Here is a 20,104-nt window from a genome sequence, read left to right as displayed (position 1 = left end):
TATATATATCTGTATCCTAAAATAAACAAATCATACCACTTTTCTGTCATACGATTCCCCACTGCTATAAGTTGTAGCCAGTGTTGAGGCACATTCTTCCAGATACCAGGGTTTTTTGCCACTTTCTGTTGTGCTGCTAATAGAGATTGTGTAGATGGAATTGGTATACCCATCGCAGGAGCAGTGATCTCTGCTTCTACCACCATTGCCAGAAGCCCATACAAATATTGAACCGTAACCTCGTCTTCCCTACAAAAGAAGAAAAGATGCAAAGGTGCATTATAAATACATTGAAAAATGCAACAACTAAAAATTGATACATATAAAGTGGAAATGAAATCCAACAGACAAATCTCAAATTGCTAAGCTGCCATACATAGAAACACATTGCAGGCCAGTGCTGCCAAAGATTTTTGACTGTGCTAGAACTTTAATGGAAAGCTGGGAGCAGTAAAAATCTGCTTATATGAAGTTATCCACATGTGTAGGTGTGTTGTGTCCTTACTAACAGTTATTCAGTCATGGAACACTTTCAAAATGAGTCATGTGGCAATTAGTATTTTCTTAAATTGGTCCCATTGCCTACAGTGATGTATGTGACATCCAGACAACCATGGAAACAGTTTATAGATAAGCTGAATAATGTATGAATTATTCGTTTAATTATCAGCAGCTGAAACATAGGATTTTAAATAAGCTTGCTTGCATTTTAATTGTGCTCAACAAATGCAATAAATACATTTGAACTTTTCACAGGAATATTACCATGTTTATTTGTTTCATATTTACTTCACAGCAAACAAAAAGGTGCTTAGATGACTTGTGAAGTGCTAATGCTCGGCTGTTTATGTGAAAGCAGCTGTTGAATTCTACTGATGTACATGAAGCACACAAGTTTATCAAAACAAAATATTGTGTTACTGAAAATTAATTAGTAAAAGAAACACCTAAAGCAAAACCATTTGCTGAAATATATGCATGGCCTTTAAAGGATTTTGTGTGCACTACCTAATGCAATTGGTTCTTTTTTGAAAATAAGCTCTTGTAATCACTGCTGAAAGATGATGGCCAAGTACCTGAAAACTGTTAGACATCCCAACACTGGGATATTCTTCAAGTAAGGAACTGGCAGGTAACACAAGCTTATCAGACAAACTGAGATTACACTGAGAGAAGGAAATCATTAGACTGTTTGATCAGATTTTATAAGAACAGTTGAAGTTGATTTAGAGAATGTTCACGTACTTAGGGGTCTATTCACGAAGCTCCCGAAGGATCTGGCCCAGCTTCGGCCGATCCTTCGGCTAGCTTCGGCCCCAGGACCCCTTCGATTCAGTAGAACCGAGGGGGTGCTGTACGGGCTATGTGCAAGCAAAAATCATTTTATTTTTTTAAATTTCCCTTGCACATGATTGGGTATTCAAAGTGAAGATAGCTTCACTTTATTTGCTCAACTAAGAAAGTCTTCCCTGTGTAAGAGTTACATAGTTACATAGTATTTGAGGTTGAATAAACACACAGGTCCATCAAGTTCAACCTTTGTGTGTCTGTGTGTGCGTGTATGTGTGTGTGTACATGAGTCCCTGTGTGACCTTGTTTTTAAGTGTACCTGTACCCCTGTATGTTGCGGTCTCTTGGGAAGGTATCTAAATGATTTTTTAATGATTCAATACTCTCTGCTGATACCACTGCTTGTGGAAGAGAGTTCCAAAATGTAACCGCTCTAACTGAGAAGAAGCCCCTGCGCCCTTTGTGGTTAAATCTTTTCTCCACCAATTTTAGGTGGTGGTCTCTAGTCTTTTTTAAGGCGTTTACAGTAAAAAATGTATTGCTGATGTTGCCATCTCCACAAAACATTTTGTACATCAAAATCATGTCCTCTCTTAATCTCCTCACTTCCAGCGTGAACAAGTTTAAATTTAGCAACCTTGTCTCATAGCTTTGGTTCTACAGCTCCTTAATTAGTTTTGTTGCCCTTCTCTGGACTCTCTCCAGCTCCAGGACATCCTTTCTGTGGATTTGTGACCAAAACTGAACCACATACTCGAGATGAGGCTGCACCAGTGATCTATAAAGTGGTAACATTATTGCTTTGTCTCTACCGTACAGTTCCCTATTTAATGCATGACAGTACTCTGCTAGCTTTGTTTGCCGCAGCCTGGCATTGCAAGCTGTTATTCAATCTGTGGTCTACTATGACCCCCAAATCTTTTTCCATTTCTTACTTCCCTAGTGGATTAATGTGTATTCCACTTGCCTATTTGTAAACCTAAAATGCATTACTTTACATTTTTCAACATTAAACCGCATCTGCCATGTAGTGGCCCACTCCCCTATTTTATCCAGGTCCCCCTGTAATGTTACAATACACTTTTAGGAAATAAATCCCATTGTATATCAACTAACACTTTGATTAGCTCATCTAGCTGCTTCCCTAACTAAATTTGTGAGACAGGTATGAACATTGTTCTTAATCAATGTTTTTAATCAATAAAGTGGCCGTACATGAAACCGTCAGATATTAAGAACAATCATAGGAATAGCTCTCTGTGTCTTGTGTCAATGTTTGCATTAGGAGATCTGTAGTGTAGGACACAACAGGTTGGAAAATGATGTCTAATTGGCTGTTAATCTCTGTTTTTATGGTAGAGATAAATAGATTTTGTTTCCTATGCTCCTCGGCTCTATCTGGGGGCCATAATGTGGTATTACATTACATTCAACCTGAAAATCAAATATACTAAGAACCTATGTTTTTGTCTCTATTTGCAAACGTTCAAATCTCTTTGAACAAACGTTCAAAGAGATTCACATGGCATTTTGCTCTGCAAATTGTTTATAAATAGACCCCTATGCATTCTACTAAGAAACCCTTCAGTTTGCTGCAATGCATTAAGGACACTGCAACTGTTGCCTCCTTTTTGACGCAATGTATACAGGCAACTTATACACCAATTTTGATATGGCAGGAGTAGCCCACCACCTATCCTCTTTCTCAACCCCCCAGTCTCACACTTCTAATGTCTCAGGTTCCCAGGTATGATAATTAGTGCAACAATGTGAAAATAAAAATAGAAGACTAGCCATTTAACCATTTAGCCAAGCTGAATTTATGTCACAATTTCTGCATAACTATAAAGCAAGGCAATGTATTGAATTTATTGTCGATAACTGCAATCCCTTCACAAAGTAATGCTCCCACTCCCAACACTGGCTGCTAGGACCTGAGAGCCACACACTAACCACCAAAGTGGGACTTGGTCTGCAGTTTATTGAAGCTGAAGTTAATTACACAGTGGATTGTTATGGTCTCTACAGAAGAGCTACACATGCTTTGTTACATGGAAATGTAACTCGCCAATGTTTTTAAGTCCACAAAATGCAGGGTCGGTAAAGGTGGAAATACATGGTGCAAGCTTTGAAGAAAGCTTCACATGAGCTTCCCAATTCACATTTATTAAGGGCATCTCCACTTTAAGCAAAAGCTGACTCAACGGAAAACTGTATGCTAGAATTCTTCAGTCAATAGATTCTAGTAAAGCGTTAAATCCTTTTCTATTGGAATAGTGAAATGCACAACAGTAAACAGGTTTGAAGCTTCTGAAATCAATGTAACAGTAAATTGTCCATATCTTAATTATATGCGCTGCCAATCTATTTAAATAATTTGATAATATTACCAGATACATGTACTACAGCTATGCAGATTTAGGATGTCCTGTTAGTGGAAGGCATATTGTATATGCTTAGTTTGACATAAAATTAGAGGAGCAGTTTTTTTCGTAAATAATAAGGATAAACAGACAATTTAAAAAAATTGTGTGAAAAAAAAAATGTGTGAAAATTGCACATACATATGCAATAGTTGGATATCATGTTCTGCCCATATCATGTTCTGCCCATAAGGTTGATGAAAAAAAGCAAAAATACCTGCTTTACTTGGCCATGGGTCAGTGTTGGATTTCCATGTAACAATGCATTTGTAGCTCTAATGTGAAGGTAATCTATGGTATAGTAATCTATGATATAACTGCCTCCTGTACGCATATGAACGCATGTTTATGTTATTAACCTAATGTAACATTGTGGGGTAGTGTACTATTAAGCTGGCTCCACTTCTAGAAAGAAGCCACCCACACACCTCAGCTGCTATGCAGAGGGTCCTAGTGGCTCTGGGGTGTTCTGTGCAGGACACTGCAGCTGCAGCCTGCATAGCCATTGTGCAACCTACTCTTTCATTTCCCCTTCATCTTCCTATTGGAGGAGAAGTATGGTGTGGTGATAGGAGGCGGTGAGGCTACACAGGTTGTTGTAGTTTGCTGTTTAAACCTGGAGGTGCCTGCTATATAGAATTGAAAGGTAATTGTAATAGTGTTACACCACTTTGAGGCGCTTACTATCTAGAAACGGAGGCAGGCTAATAGTGTAACACCACATGGGGATACCTGCTATTTAAAATTGGAGTCAGGCTAAAAGGGTTACATGACTTGAAGGTGCCTGCTTTCCAGAAATGGAGCCAACCTGAAAGATTATACCACCACGGACATCAAACAGAACTCCAGGGAAATTAGTCAAACAAATGTATTTAGTGGTTGTGCTTTTTGCTTTAATTCAAAGGATATTTATATAACATTAACTCACCTTGACAAAAATAAATCCACTTATCAATACTTAAAAGCTGCAAATACCAAAACTGTTCAAACCACATCTGGGAGTCCATCCAACATTTGAAGCTGCTCAATCACATTTTATTCCTTCTAGTGATTTATGCACAGCATACAGTATGTGTGGGGAGCCAACCTTGCAGTCTCCTGAATCTGCTGAATTGGTAAACTTTGCTCATGATCATTGATATTCACATGCTCTAACAATTGTGTCAATATGTTATATATTGAATCAGAGTGTTGCCTACCCGAATTTCCCAGTAAAACCGATTTTTCCTTAGTCAACTTTGACCTGAAGCTGAGCAGCTGAATGTATGAAATTAGGGGTGAGTTACCTGATTTCTTGAGCAGTAAAATAGTGTTGATCAGTTTATGCATGTGTGCAGAAATGGTGAAAGATGCATAACTCCAGATGTAGAAGTAACAAGCATTATATATACTATAAACCCAAGAAAAACTCATACTCAAGATAAAAAAACATGTACACAATAATTTACAAAATGCAAATGTGTTTTTAAAGTGTATCTAAACCCAAAAGCAAAAATGTAACATAATGCAGTTTACTAATTACTACATATGGTGCCTGCATTAGTTTTATTTTTTTATTTAAGCCTTTTTTCTATTTTTACCTGGTGACCTTGCCAGTAAGTCTGTTATTTTTTAACTTCCTTTAACACACCAAGCTGTCTATCAAAAGTGGCAGATAGAGGGTTAAAACAAGCAATTTAACACTGGCAGGGGTGCTTTTATTCACTCATTATTCATTCATATAAAACCTTTACCCCAAAAGGGAAAAAAAACTGTTGCTGTAACCGCTCAAAAAGTGTTAGCTGGAGTTTAGGTTTAATTTGTTAGTCAAGTCCATCTAAATCTGTTAGAGTTTCTAACACTATCCTCTCCACAGGTTCACAATGCTGTTTCAAAGGGTGGCTCAGTCGCTCTGTCTTAGAGTTGAGTCACCCTGAGACAGGAAGTGTGTTACTGACCATATCACCTGGTGAAAATACAGCAAAAAAATATACAAAATGAAAACAAATGCAGACAAATTTAGGGAATGATAATCTGCAATATATTAAATGTTTGCTTTTTGGATGTAGATAAACTGAAAAGAGTGTCTGTCAACAAGAAAGAGTTCTCAGACATGTAAAAGCTCACCAATCAGATAAATCAACACAATTGCATAGTTTGTCAGTGCTTGGCTTAATAGCACTATTAACCTAAAACGTGGTCTGTCTACAGTCATAAATAATAATGAATGAATAATGTGCTGCATTGTCCAGGCACAGAGCACTGTCAAGGATGTGACTGCTTCTATGAAGCTTTTTATAAAGGTGTCATACATTTAAATCAAAGGTGTCAAAGCATCTGGTCTTCTACTGCTGACAGATTTAAAGCTGGTTTAGTTTTTTGAGGGTTTTTTGTTTTTGGGAGACAGCTCTAAACACATTAGTTACATGCAATGGTGTGTAGCTCATCCCCTGCAGACTTCTACTTCTCTTAAAATTCCCCCTTCATGCAGTCTGCATAGCTGTCAAATATTGTCCTGAGAGGCTACCTTCTGATGCTATATGGGTCGATACGGTAGCAGCTGCTGCTAGTATGAAGAGTTGCTTGCCTGTCCCCTCGTGCCCTCTTCTCCATTCAGAGAACTTGTACTGTTATTATCCTCCAATGCATCGAGTTCTGCTAATGGAGGAGGAGTGAATAAATTACAGGATCTCCACCAGCAGTACACACAATGTGATGCATAAAAGTTCATCGCAATAGTTTGTCTCTTAAGAAACCTAAAAAACAGTTTCAATTACCATGGCTGCAATCTTAATTCATTTTTCAAGCAACTGTACCACTGCCAACATGCAGCATGCATTGTAACTACTTCAGTTGAAATGCAAAAGCTTTGGAATACATTTTCTTCTGTCTCCCTTATGTTATCCTTCACTTCCCAACCTGCTCCCAGAATACTAAAAGTCATTCACATTTACCTCAAATTATTTCCTCCTAATTCCCATATCAGCTGCTACAGTATATTAATGCAATAAATGCAAATGTCTTGCAGGGCATCTAACATGTTTAACCTTGGGGGTTATTTATTTATAACTTTTTGGGGGCATTTTTTTTCTTCTGTTTCTGTGGATTTCTTTCCCTTTGTTTTAAAGAAAAAGTACTATCACAAGTCCCAGTGACCTTTCAATATCACTAATTACTACTACTTTATGTGTCTGCTGCTTTTAAAACAGTTGATTATCTTTATCATTTTATATTTCTCTTTCTTGGTCTATAGGGCACTGTACACTCTTGTTTTTATCATATCTTTCTGTACAGATATTTGGAGGGTTATTACCAAAGCTGCCAAGGCAGCCGAGTGAATAACCCAGCCGAAGTGAAGTGAGCCAAATGCTGTTCGGCTATTCACTTCTGGCTTGTACGGCTGATTTCAGCCGTACATCCGCTGAAATCAGCCGTACATCGGCTCTGTGCGGCTGCCTTCAGTCAGCCGAACATGCTCTGCATGTTTGGCTGAGCCGTAGTGCGGAGGGACTTCGACTCAGCCAATCCAACATCTGGATCAGCTGTACCGAAGCTCCGGCAGCTCACTTGCTGCCGTTCGCCCCTATTCTCATAGGGGCCGCACAGCAGTGAGTGAATAGCTGAATGCTAGCTCCGCCCAACTGGTCCCTTCCAAAGAATAAAAACTGGGGGGAGTCGGCTGTGACATCTTGGCCGGCTCCACCCAGTTGTTATTGTTTAATGACAGATCAGTGTCCACAGGTTATTTTGGCTCCGCTGTCATTTGCGGGGCGAAAAGCCGGCCTTCGGCAGGACTTTCGCACCGCTTCGGCTGTCACTTCGGCTCAGTCGAGCCAAAGCATATGCCTTCGACTCGGCTGAGCCACTCGGTCGCCTTCGGCTGCTGTACGGGCTATTGTGAATACTGAACCGATGGGCTCCGGCAGCGGAAGGATCAGCCGCAGCTACTTCTGTATCCTTCGGCTCAATAGTGCATAACCCCCTTAGTGTTTATTTGGCAGATTAACAATGTTTTTATTAACTGACTCAGCATGTGTTCTTCAGGGCTGTCTTATGGGACCTCTTATATTTGCCTCTATCCACTTAAGTTCTTTGTAACAAAACTAATACATTTGTAACACTAAACTCTGCTGCACTTTTGACTCCTTCTACTATGACTATATTTCTAGTATTTCCTTTGTTATGTCTTATCCGTACCTAAACATTTATCCAAGACTACGTTTCTGATGTTTCAACCTTACACTTACACTGCACCACCACAACTCCATCAATGCAAGTTTGTTGTCTTTGTTGCCTGAGTATTACTCCAAGCTGTAGTTCACAGCACATATACAGCAACTTGCAAAAGTCTATCTCTTCTACATAAAAATATTACTTACATCCATTCGGGTTTTCACTGTTGGTACACCAAAATATTATTCAAGCCGTAATAATTTTGTCAAGGAAGCTAGCTTTTCTTAAGCCTATTTGAATGTAACTGTTTTCAAAGTCTGCATCTACCCAGACTTCTTAGGTGATTCAACAAGCACATTTGTTAATGGGTACGATAGATAGAGTATACAGCACTTACTCTAGCTCTGCCTAACAGCAGAATATAATACATGGCCGAACTGTGTTTGGAAAAGGCAGTAAGGCACATACAAGTCCACGAGCTGACAAGTGAAAACAGGATGGTTTCAACACCGTGTTTTTGGCTTTCTAAAAGACAAATACAGCAGCTTTTCAGATAAGAGTCCCACATTTATCATTACATGGAACTTTTACTTGTAACTTTTTATTTTTGTCTAGACTTGAGCTTTAAGCAAAGTTTTAGCAGGCTTCAACAGACTTTTAGTAGCTTTGTCACCATGCAGAGAGCTAAGTAATAGGCCAAGGTATCTTGGCCGTGTTTGTTGGAGGAGTTGTGCCGGCTCTCCTCCCCTTAAGAAGGGGGATAGGGAGCTCCTCGTCACGTCACTCTCCGCCGGGTTGCTGTTGTTGTTCAGGCCGCTGGACTAGGTGGGGTCTCGCGTTACTGCTCGGAGGTTTGGTTCAGGCCGCTGGACCGTCACGTCGGGTCAGTTTGTGTAGATGTGGGTTGGGGTAGTTGGCACGTTTGGTTCAGGCCGCTGGACTGTCACGTCAGGTCGGTTAGTGTAGTTGACGGTTAGTATAGTTTGCACGTTTGGTTCAGGCCGCTGGACTGTCACGTCGGGTCAGTTAGTGTAGTTAGCGGTTGGTATAGTTGGCACGTTTTGTTCAGGCCGCTGGACTGTCACGTCAGGTCAGTTAGTGTAGTTCAAGGTTAGTTTAGTTGGCACGTTTAGTTCAGGCCGCTGGACTGTCACGTCAGGTCAGTTAGTGTAGTTGTGAGTTAGTGTAGTGGGCACGTTTGGTTCAGGCCGCTGGACCGTCGTCATTTGGTGCGGGTCGCATAGGGGTGGTGACACGGGTGGTGCCAGGCCGCTGGGCCACCGATCACTATCCTGCTTCCTTTTCTGGGTACGTTTGGTTCAGGCCGCTGGACTCTCAGGGGGGTGGTCGTTGTTCGTAGGGGGTGGTGAGCGGGGGGGGTCACTGATTGCAGGGGCGCACTTACCTTGCCATATTTTACGTTCTCGGTGGGTTGGTACTGTTACGCTTTCGCTTGCAGTGGCGTGGTTGCTTGGGGGACGCAGTCCTGTTATGGTAATTTCCTGTCGTTACAGTGACCGTCAGGATGTCGCATGCTTCAGACATCGAGGACTATGTCTCGCTGCCGGCAACTTCGGAAAAGGGTACTCCGGCGAGGGGGACTTCGGCAAGGGGAACTCCGGCGAGGGGGAATCCAGCTGGGGACACTGCGGCCAGGGGTTCGGAGCAGGGTAGCCTGCCGTCCCTCCGGGCTTGGACTATACCGAGGATAGTCACGGAGCTTCAGCTCAGGGGGATTCCTTACTCGGCCACTGCCAGGAAGGCCGAGCTGTTCAGACTTTTGTTCCCGCCTACGGCAGCCGGTGAAGGGGCCACGCTGGTGGCGTTGCGTAGATCACTGCATCGTTGACGCAGTTGCATGCCTCGATGAACGCGATGACCTTGTCCGTTCAGGAGTTGCGGGACAGGACTGTAGCCCTGGAGAGGCAGGCTGTGCCTGCCCCGGTGGGAGGGGATCTGGTCGTGGGTAGCGTCCCACTGGTGGTGGGACGAGTACGTCCGGGACGGTGGCAGTGGCAGATCCAGGTACGAGCTGCTTCCCTCCCGTTGTTACTCCGGCACATTTTGTCCCGGCACACCTTAAAAAGGACATCTTGGAGGGCAAGGATGTCAACCTGGCATCGCTGTTGATAGCGGCCCACGACGTGGCGGACAACAAGTCGTACTCATGTGGAGAGGTGTCGGTGGTGTTGAAGGCGAGGGATGCCCGGTTGACTGGAAGCTGTCGATTCCGGAGTTTGTCTTGGCATTCGGCATCTTCCGGGACGTCATTTGTACGGTTAGCCCACATAGGAGGGAGGAGCTGGATTCGTACTTACACGCAGTGGTAGATCTGGGCTACAAGTACGGTGGGTTTTCTTTCTACAACTACCACAGGGCGGTCTCTGCGAAGGCAGCGGCCGCATTGTCCCAATTCCAGTTTGTCACTAACTGGAGTCGAGTGGACACGGAGCTGTTTTGCAGGCATTTCGCTGGGCTCAAGTCCCCCGTCTGCGTTTTGTGCCAGTCGTCGGCCCACGCGGCTAACTGGTGTCCGCTGCAGAGTACCTCGGGGTCTTGTTCCACGGTGGCCGCTGCGCAGGCGATGCCCGCCCCTTCTGCCTCTACCTCGGCTCAGGTTGACAAATTTGGGAGGCCTATACTGTGTCTGGGCAAATCGCAGATTTGCAACAACTACAACTACAAAGCGTGCAATTTCCCGCACTGCAGGTTGCTGCACGTTTGTTCGCTCTGTTTTAGGGCCCACCCCAGGGTCAATGTGGAGGCGTTATCGGGTTGCCTGGGGGGGTATCCTGATCCGAATCTGGCATTATTCCTGGCTGAGGGGTTTTCTTTGGGTTTTCACACGTGTTTTGTTACTCTGCCGCAATCCTTGCATGAGTGTGAGAACTTGCGATCCGCCATGTCTGATCCTGATAGGGTGGATTCACTGCTGGGTCTTGAGCTGGCAAAGGGGTTTCTCATTGGGCCATTTGTTGTACCTCCTTTTGACATGTGGCGGGTCAGCCCGATTGGATTAGTGTGCGGAAAGTTTAGTAATAAATACAGATTGGTTTACGATTTGTCCGCCCCTCATTCCATGCACGTTCCTAGCTTGAATGCGTTGATTCCCTCTGAGGAGTTTTCGTTGACATATGCTTCGGTGGATCAGGCGATACAGCATATACTACAGGTGGGTAGGAATGCATGGTTATCTAAAGTGGATATTTCTGACGCCTTCAAGTTCCTTCAGATCATGCAGTCGTTGTGGCAGTGGCACGGTGTCAGGTGGAGGGGATTGTATTATTTCGCCACCAAATTGACGTTCGGGTCCAAGAGTAGTCCGTGGCTGTTCGATACCTTCGCGCAGGCCCTACATTGGATTTTGGAACATCATGTCCACTGCCAGAAGGTGCTGCATTATTTGGACGATTTTTGCTCATCGAGTCCCCGGTTACGGCTCCGCGAGATCTGGGGTTGTTGTTGCAAATCTTTGGGGTTCTCAATGTACCGGTGGCGTCTAAGAAGGTGGAGGGTCCCGCAAAGGTCATTACCTTCCTGGGCATTACGGAGTCCTTGCAGGCTAGCCTGCCTCAGGATAAACTCAAGAGGATTCGGGAGGGGTTGCATGGGCTGGTGGTGTCTCCGCAGTGTACGAGGAGGCATTTGCAGTCGGTTTTGGGGATGTTGAACTTTGCCATGAGGATCATACCGCAGGGGCGGTCCTTCATTTCCAGGTTGTTTTGCGGCAATTTTTGGCACTCACTGGTTTTTCAGCACTTGGCCTGAGGAGGTAAGAGCTGTCCCGGCCTTTTTTGAAACGTCAGCATTATTTGAGATTTATCCCATAGTGGCAGCAGCTATTACGTGGGGGCGGCTTTGGACAGGTCAGACGGTGACCTTCTTTAGCGATAATCAGGCGACGGTGGACATCATCAATAAAGGCAGGTCCAAGTCCCTGTTGATTATGTCCTTTCTACGCCGGTTGACATGGCTGGCGTTACATTACAAGTTTAATATATCATGTGTATTCATTTCTGGTAGGAGCAATGTGGCGGCTGATGCATTGTCGCGGCTTAATATGCAAGTTTTCTTTCAACAGATGCCAGAAGCAGATGCTCGCTCCACAGTGGTGCCGTTGTTCCAGCAGTTACTACTGGACTAGATAGACATCAGCGCAACGCGACCAGGCTTATTGATGACTCCCTGTCGAGCAATACTCGTAGGGTTTATACAGGGGCGTGGCAGCTCTTCAATAAGTTTGTGAACAGACATAAGGTGCCAGACCCTAGTAATACCTCAAGCCTCCTAGCCTTCATAGCTTATTGTCACACGGACCTTAAGCTAGCTTACAACACGATAAAGATGTACCTAGCCGGGGTGCAACATTTTTTGGCGTTGAGTCACCCGGACAGGCCTTCCGTGTTTTCCTCTCATCCTATCAAAGCTATTCTCAAGGGCATCCAGAAATCCCGGGCTGCGGTGCCAGGCACCAGGAAACCCATATCCAGTGATATGTTCAGGGCCTTGGCCGAGTCGTTAGACAAGGGGCCGTTCGGTTTAGTACCCAGTATAGTTTTGAAAGCCGCTATTTACCTGGCTTTTTATGGGTTTTTAAGACCGGGTGAGTTCACAAGGGTGAACAGTAGGTCGTGTGTGGTCTTACGAAAACATTTAGTAAAGTATCCTGGGTCCTATACTTTATCTTTGGCTCGCACTAAAACTAATCAGGTGGGTACACCTTCTGTTGTCACTTTTTTCCTTCCGGCAACGTGTGGTGCCCCGTCAAGGTGCTGGACCAGTTAAACTCCCAGTTAACGACACGGCCAGACGACAGTCCTCTGTTGCCGTTTCCCCACGACCCGTTGACTTCAAGTGTTTTCATCCGGCATGTGCGTGTGCCCCTGGCCCAAATTGGAGTAAACACCAAGCATTACTCAGGTCACTCGTTCCGGATAGGCGCGGCGTCAGCCACGTCCCGGCACGGTGTGCCAGCCCACGTAATTAAATGTTTGGGTAGGTGGAACTCTAATTGTTTCAGTAGGTATGTTCCCAGTCCTAGATCGGAGATGGCCGAGGCCTTCCGCAAACTGGCTTGTTGATTAGGATCAATAAAGGCATTTCCCTACTCGCTTGTTTTTGCCCACTTATTTGGCACGCTGACCACAAAATCATGGCACACATCAGGTTGGAATCATGAAGATTCGGAACCGAAGTAACTCTGACCACAAGTAATAGGCCAAGGTATCTTGGCCGTGTTTGTGGGAGGAGTTGCGCCGGCTCTCCTCCCCTTAAGAAGGGGGATAGGGAGCTCCTCGTCACGTCACGGCGAAGTCGCGTCTGACCCTCCCGCCCTTCCCCAGGTTCTATCATTTCACTAGAGCTTGCCCACTTATTTGGCACGCTGACCACAAAATCATGGCACACATCAGGTTGGTATCAGTAGGGGTCATGAAGATTCGGAACCGAAGTAACTCTGACCACAAAAATATAATGGTAAAAATGACTAATGCTCCGACCAGTTTCAAGTAAATCTGTTAAGAGAGAAACATGTAGGCTGCCATTGGTGTCCATCCCTTCTGAAAACATTAATTTCTAGGCTAACATACTGATGCGATGGCTTGAATAGTTTTGAGTCACTGACCCGCGACTAGTATAGAGATAAGAAATTCACATCTTTCACCAACTTTCTTTACTACATGCTTGTTGATGACTTGTAAAACAGAAGGCAAAGTCAGCCAGAAAACTAGCATTTTCAGAAAGAGGCCAGAAACTGTAGCCCCATATTTCTCTCATGCACTGCACCTTTAGTCCTAGTGAATTATTATGCTCTAGAATTTCTATTGCCCTTTCAACAATGAAATGAATCTGCAGCTATAATAAAGTCCAGTAATTCTACAAAGAAATAAAATATCCCAATGTTATTACTTTCGGACACAAAGATAAACAAACATATATTTATCTGAATTAGTTGAATCCCCATATATACATTTTCATAGATAAGAAAATAATTGTTTTTATTACTATTCAATGGTAATGTTCATGCTGTAGCACAAATATATGAAATGGCAATAAATGACTAGAACAATAAAGAAAATTGCAAGACTACAGATTTTTTAATAACCCTGCCAAGGAAAATATACCTGGCATCAGTAATGAAGAAAGTGTTACAGCTGTGATATTGTGAGTCAGAGTAATGAAAATGGGAAGCACCATTCTGCCTTTAGAACACTATAGTGGCACAACATATTAAAAATGCACAAATGAAACAATTCCAATGCACATTGCAAAATCTATTTTTCGGAATGATGCAATATACACTTGTTGCATGATATATATACTGTATATATATATGTATTTTGCATGATTATTATCCTTCATTAGTAACAAAAAGTTATGTACAGCAGACTTCAGACAAAAGTATAAACAAAGACAAAGAAAGAAAAGAAGAGTCATGTACAAGCTTACAGTAGTGATAATGAGATGGCAGTGACTGCAGGAGATGGAAGTTAGTTACTGGTGATGAATGGATGAAGCAGATAATGGGTCTGCTCTATAGAAATCTAAACACTTTCTAATACAATTTTATCAGGCAGTTAGTACAAAACTAGAAAAGGCAAAAAGTATTGTCAAAGTGATAGCTTTTAGTGGCTGACAATCATTTTTACAAAATTACATGTTTTTGGAACACCAGGTTCCTCCTCGAGATATATTGAGGTATCACTTTGACAATACCTTTTGTCTTTTGTACCTGTGTGCTTACTCCTGGCTGACATGGTACATCCCATTTTTGCTTTCTACAATTGTCTGTTGGGTAACTGTATGCCTGTTGGGTAATTGTATGCATATAGGCTCAATGTACAAAGCTTTACACAAGTATCGTTATTTTCAGCCATCTGACTGTAATTTTGTAATCTCTTTGGATTCAGCTGAAAATAACTGTCACTTATCAAGTATCTTTTTTGTGTTAGCTTTATGAAGTGAGCTTTATGTATCTGGATTCCTTGGTAATGGAAAGTGTAAATAAGAACACAATAAAATAACAAACAGAATAGCCAAAATATACAGTTGGATGGCTATGTAATTGGTTCCTGTGTAACCACTGCAACAGGCAGCAAAATAATAGGTTACTGGTGAGAAGAGATTTTTTCACATATTTTCTTACAACTTATAGGGGTGGTGTTAGGAATGTAGACAAGGATTTTTTAAAATTATTATTAATATTATTGGGGGGGGGGGTGTGATTATTATGAGCTCAGTTTTTCAGGAACATCCACACATATAGATCAAGTAGTAAACTAGTGAAGTGTGATGAGACTGAGGGGGTGAACTGAGGAGTTAGGAGATAGATTTGAGTGTCATCAGAATAGAAATATATTGGAAGCCATGAGGGATTATCAGCTGACCCCGGAAAAATGTGTAGATAGAGAATAGAAGGGGTCCAAGGACAGAGCCCTGAGACACCCCTAAGGAAAGAGGGAGAGGAGAAGGTAGAGCTGTAGGTGATCTGAAGGTGCACTAAAATAGGTAGGAGGGGAACAAGGAGAAAACAGTCTTGAAGGCCAAGGGAGTGGAGTTTTTTTAGAAGAGTGGGGGCTCAACTGTATTAAAGGCAGAAGAAAGGTGTAGGAGTACAGAGTAGCGACCATAGTTAGCAGTTAGTAAGTTGTTAGTGAGTTTTAGGAAGGCAGCTTCATTGGTGTGTTGTGGGTGGAAGGCAGAGTGTAGGGGGTTGATAAGAAGTAGTTTTCAATGAAGTGGCAGCTCAGAAGGTTGTGTACAAGGCATTCAATAAGTACAATGAGTCTTTAGATGATAAAATTGGTGGGGTACAGTACAGGATTTTTAAATACTGGGCTAACTAGTGCATGTTTTTGAGGGGTGGGGAAGATACCAGTGGAGAAGAAGTGATTAAAGATGTGGGTTAGAGAGCGTAGGATAGAGCAAAAGGGGGATCATAGTAGTTGTGAGGGAATGGGCAGGTAGCTAGGTTGGCATCGAAAAAAGTTTAACAGCCTCAATTGTGTCAACAAGGTCAGATAGGGAAAGTATTGAATGTGGAGTTTGATCTGGTATGCTAGATGGGGGAGATCAGCAGAGATCGTGCCCCGAATTGCATCACTTTTGTTTTGAAAAAAAACTTGCAATTCCTTGGCCAGTGAACTCATGTTAAATCATATCAATGTGCTTTTATCTCAAACAGTGTTCACTAGCTTAAGTCAGCTGCGTGCCGTCACAACAGGCTTGCAATTTCAAAGTAACATCTGTACTACTAAATAATAACATGAGCACCACTAGTCTACACTACTACAACACTATTTAAGCTATGGTTCAAGGATTGGCAACCTTGACACTCCAGCTGTTGTGAAACAAAAAATCCCATCATGCCTCTCCCCCTGAGAGTTATGCCTGTGGGTGAAAGATTCTTACATGAATCAAGGGACTTATAGTTCCCCAGTAGATGGTGTGCCGAGGTAGCCACCCCTGCTATACTTGATTTTACTATTTATTCTTGGCCAAAAACTCCTATCACATTTATTCCACTGAAAAACTGTACTGCACTATCTCAAAAATTGCCCTGTGAACCACCTACCTGTGACTCTCCTGTGAACCACCTACCCTAAAAATGTGCACCACCAGTCGTGTATTCCCAATAATTCAAGAAAATAAATTAAAAGAAATGCTTTATCTTTCCTTAAGCTCATTGTTCTTATGATCTACGGCTCAAAATGAGATGTATTAATACAATGCTGTACAATTTGATGTGATCACATAAAATATATATGGTTTTGAAAAAGCAATCTGGAAAGAAATATCCAGCATTGTACTGAACACACCTGCAAATTAATGTCACCCAATAGCAACTGCTTCACTGAAGGTAAACTGATCTTAGTGTAAATGTTTTGCAAATGAATGTCAAGGATCTTTAAAAACTTGCTGACTAGCTACTAGAAGTTAATGCCATAATTTATACAAATCCATAGCTTTAACCTGTTGCCGTCCGCCCGTAGTAAAAAAACGGACGGACGGCACTGCAACATCTCGAGTTGCTTAATTAAAAAAAAATGAGTTGTTGCCCTTCAAACATTTCAGAGACATATAGGGCTGGTTTGGGTTGACTGACAATGTGTCAGAAAGCCATCAGAATAATTTCTAATTTTAAAATCAACCTTACTAAGCCAAAGGTCAACCTCCAGAAATGTCACTAATTAATACACAATTATTGCTTTTTCGTCTCTTTAAACTTGACTAGTGATTTTGGTGTTAAAACCCAAGTGAATAGCAATAACAGAGCCAACGTTACTGCAGAGAAAGAAAAGAAAAGGGACTGCTGTGATGGGAAGGAAAGCTTCCAGCTGAGTATGCCCCAAAGACCCAGCAGCATCACATCTCATCATTAATGTCCATCAAATGCGTTGGGCAGTCATCCAATGCTTTAGACACAATGGTGTAATGGGAACAAGATGAAGTCCACCATGTAGCCTAGTAAGATTTGTTGGCACTGGGATGCTTTATCTAAAGAATTAGATTTCATTATTTGTCCTGTCCTGGTGAAGAAAACATGCTGTGATACTCTAACATGACACTGAAATGAAGTGGGCCAAGCTGCTAATCTGCGACCAAGAATCTACCATTACTTTACAATTGAGTGAAAATAAATGCTTTCCATCAGGGATTTTAGGACTGCACATTACTAAAGGTTTTACATTTTTTAATTAGGTATATCTATTATAACATACATATATATTATCCACAGGTGGGAGAAAAAACCTGCACAAAAATACATTTGCCCAAGTACAGAACCAAAACCAGTCAATTAGGCTTATTTGGTAAGGCTAGTTGCAAAAAAATCATGATATATTTTTTCGCTGAACTAATTTCAGTAAAGTGAAATCTCATTGGATAAAAATGTTTAATGTTCTTAAAACCTATCTATAGATATATAGATATATATCTATAGATATATATATCTTGTATATTTACACTGTATATTTTGTTCCTCCTCCTTTGCTTCTTTTTACTCATATTCTGCTATTTCACCCACAGTAATGGTTTCTGTGGGTCATAATTAACAGATACTATCGGTAATATTTTATGCAAAGGAGGAAATATCCTTAATAGGAAAGGGATGTTTTATGGATTTAAGTTCTCAAAAACACTTATTCTAATCACCAAGTATACTGATTGTTTCTTATATATCTTTCTCAATCCATCTACATTGTACATACAGTACTTCTCACAATATCCATAACATGTCACTGTTCATCTCAAAGTGTGACTCTGCAACCCGCTCTCCAATTATGCAAGAAGCAATTACCAATCCGAATGCATATAATGAAACTGCCAGTCTATTTTAGCCATCCTTTTCAGCCATGGAACACTACATCAAATGTGTTAAACTGAAGAGTTTGTGCATTAACCCTGTTAGTGAGCAGTTTCCAGAGTATGCAAACCTCCAAACTCTCTGAGATGAGACCTTCCAGCATAATGTATACAGGCAATTGACTTGCCCCTTTCACGTCCTCAATTACGCAAACCATTAAGAATTTATATGCCAAAAATTATCATCAGAGCCGTAGCTACCTCTTTTTGCTCCCTAGGCAAGAACAAAAAATTGTGCCCTCGCAGGAGGAAGCGCAGCAGTTGGCGGGGGGGACTGGAGGAGGGAGCTGCCACTTCAGGATGGCCGAGCGTTGAGGAGAGAGAGAGCCGCCGGCTGTCAGATCCTGGCCGAGCGGCTTGGCGCCCTGTGCTTGCCATGGCAACAGGGGTGAGGAGGCTCAGGCCCTGGCTGCACCCCCTCTCAGCTGCGCCCCCTCTCAGCTGCGCCCCCTCTCAGCTGCGCCTGAGGCGAGTGCCTCACTCGCCTCATGGTAGCTACGGCCCTGGACTACACCCAGAATTTTTATTATTTCACCAACATTTTTCCATGATACTGGCTTTTTAAAATAGTAAACAAGATAATTAATAGATAAGATAGAGGTTATAGTTCCAAATAACACTTTTAGTACCTAAATAGTAGATTTTCATTGAGATCTATACATCACACCAAAAAGAGGAACAATAACCACTGCCTTGCTAGTTAAAACAGCTGTTACCTCATTACTTATGTGGTAGTCTATGAGGCATCCATTATAGTGGTACCATAAACCAAGCTGCTCGCCCCCCGGCTAAAAGCTGCATGTCTTCCTGTGCACGTTAAGGGAAGAATAACCACAATCTGTCACAATCACTTCCGCATCATCAGCCCTTAATGAGAGCTAATAGCAGTGCCACTAACATTTGAGAGTTCCCATAATGGAGGTGTCTTTGTTAAAATACATTCTCTAAAACCATTAAAGAAATCTTGTTCTTTTTGGTCACAGAGGACAATACAGAACCCTACCCCAATGAGTCAAAGCAGGTTATAAGAGACAAAGAAGTTCAATCCTTTACCTTTAAACAACCAGTGAGGATACATTAGGTAAAACAAGCCTTATAACTTATTAAGGATTTCATTCATTCTTATAATGGATTTGTTATTTATGCTTCTATGACTGCTACATTAGAAAATGTTATTTACTTGTATTACAACTATACAATTATTGCATTTAAATTAGGGATGCACAGATACTTTTCGAGCACCAGTGCAGATACTTGGCATTTTCATGAGAACTACCAGGGTTGCAGCGGTGGCAGCTGGGACCTGGCTCTGGCACTCCACCACTGTCCTGAAATCATTAGTCTGTGTTGTTTTAGAAAAACTGTCACATGACAATAAACAAAAATGTATCAGTACTCGTACTTGTAAGTACTCGGCAAGTACCAGTACTCATACTCGCAAAACTGGTATCTGTGCATTCCTTTATTTATATTTATAAAAACAAAATCGTACATTAAAATAGAAATGTACACATCCCAGCAGCTCCGTGTGCTCCTTACAAATGACAGCTGCCTCCTAACTTTTGAATTTTTCTCAAGTGTAGTCTTGGAGCTCAAAAGTATCGGTACATATACTCGTACTTGTACCGAGTACTGTACTTGGTATCTGTGCAACCCTCATTTAAATAAAACATATTAAAATCATAACACTATGAGGTCTATTCACGAGGCTGCCGAGGGCAGCCGAGTGAATGATCGATCTGAAGTGAAGTGAGCCGAACACTGTTCGGCTATTCACTTCAGGCTGGTACGGCTAATCTCAGCCGTACATCGGCTGAAATCAGCCGTACATCGGCTTGCTTCGTGTGGCTTCGGGTCGGCCGAACATGCTCAGCATG

General features: G+C 42.2%; 1 protein-coding gene across 1 annotated transcript in view; it reads right to left on the bottom strand.

Moving 5' to 3' along the window:
• Positions 1 to 20,104, bottom strand: part of PCSK5 (proprotein convertase subtilisin/kexin type 5) — a 251,276-nt gene that overhangs the window by 102,804 nt on the left and 128,368 nt on the right. Inside the window, exon 8 of the mRNA XM_018558244.1 lies at positions 37 to 249. Coding sequence (XP_018413746.1) covers positions 37 to 249 — 213 coding nt within the window. The remainder of the gene's footprint in view (positions 1 to 36; positions 250 to 20,104) is intronic.

Source organism: Nanorana parkeri, unplaced genomic scaffold (assembly GCF_000935625.1).
Source record: "Nanorana parkeri isolate BGI_ZX_2015 unplaced genomic scaffold, ASM93562v1 scaffold328, whole genome shotgun sequence".
NCBI classification, from domain to species: domain Eukaryota; kingdom Metazoa; phylum Chordata; class Amphibia; order Anura; family Dicroglossidae; genus Nanorana; species Nanorana parkeri.
Note: the sequence above shows the minus strand (reverse complement) of the source record. Positions and strands in the feature narration are given on the sequence as shown.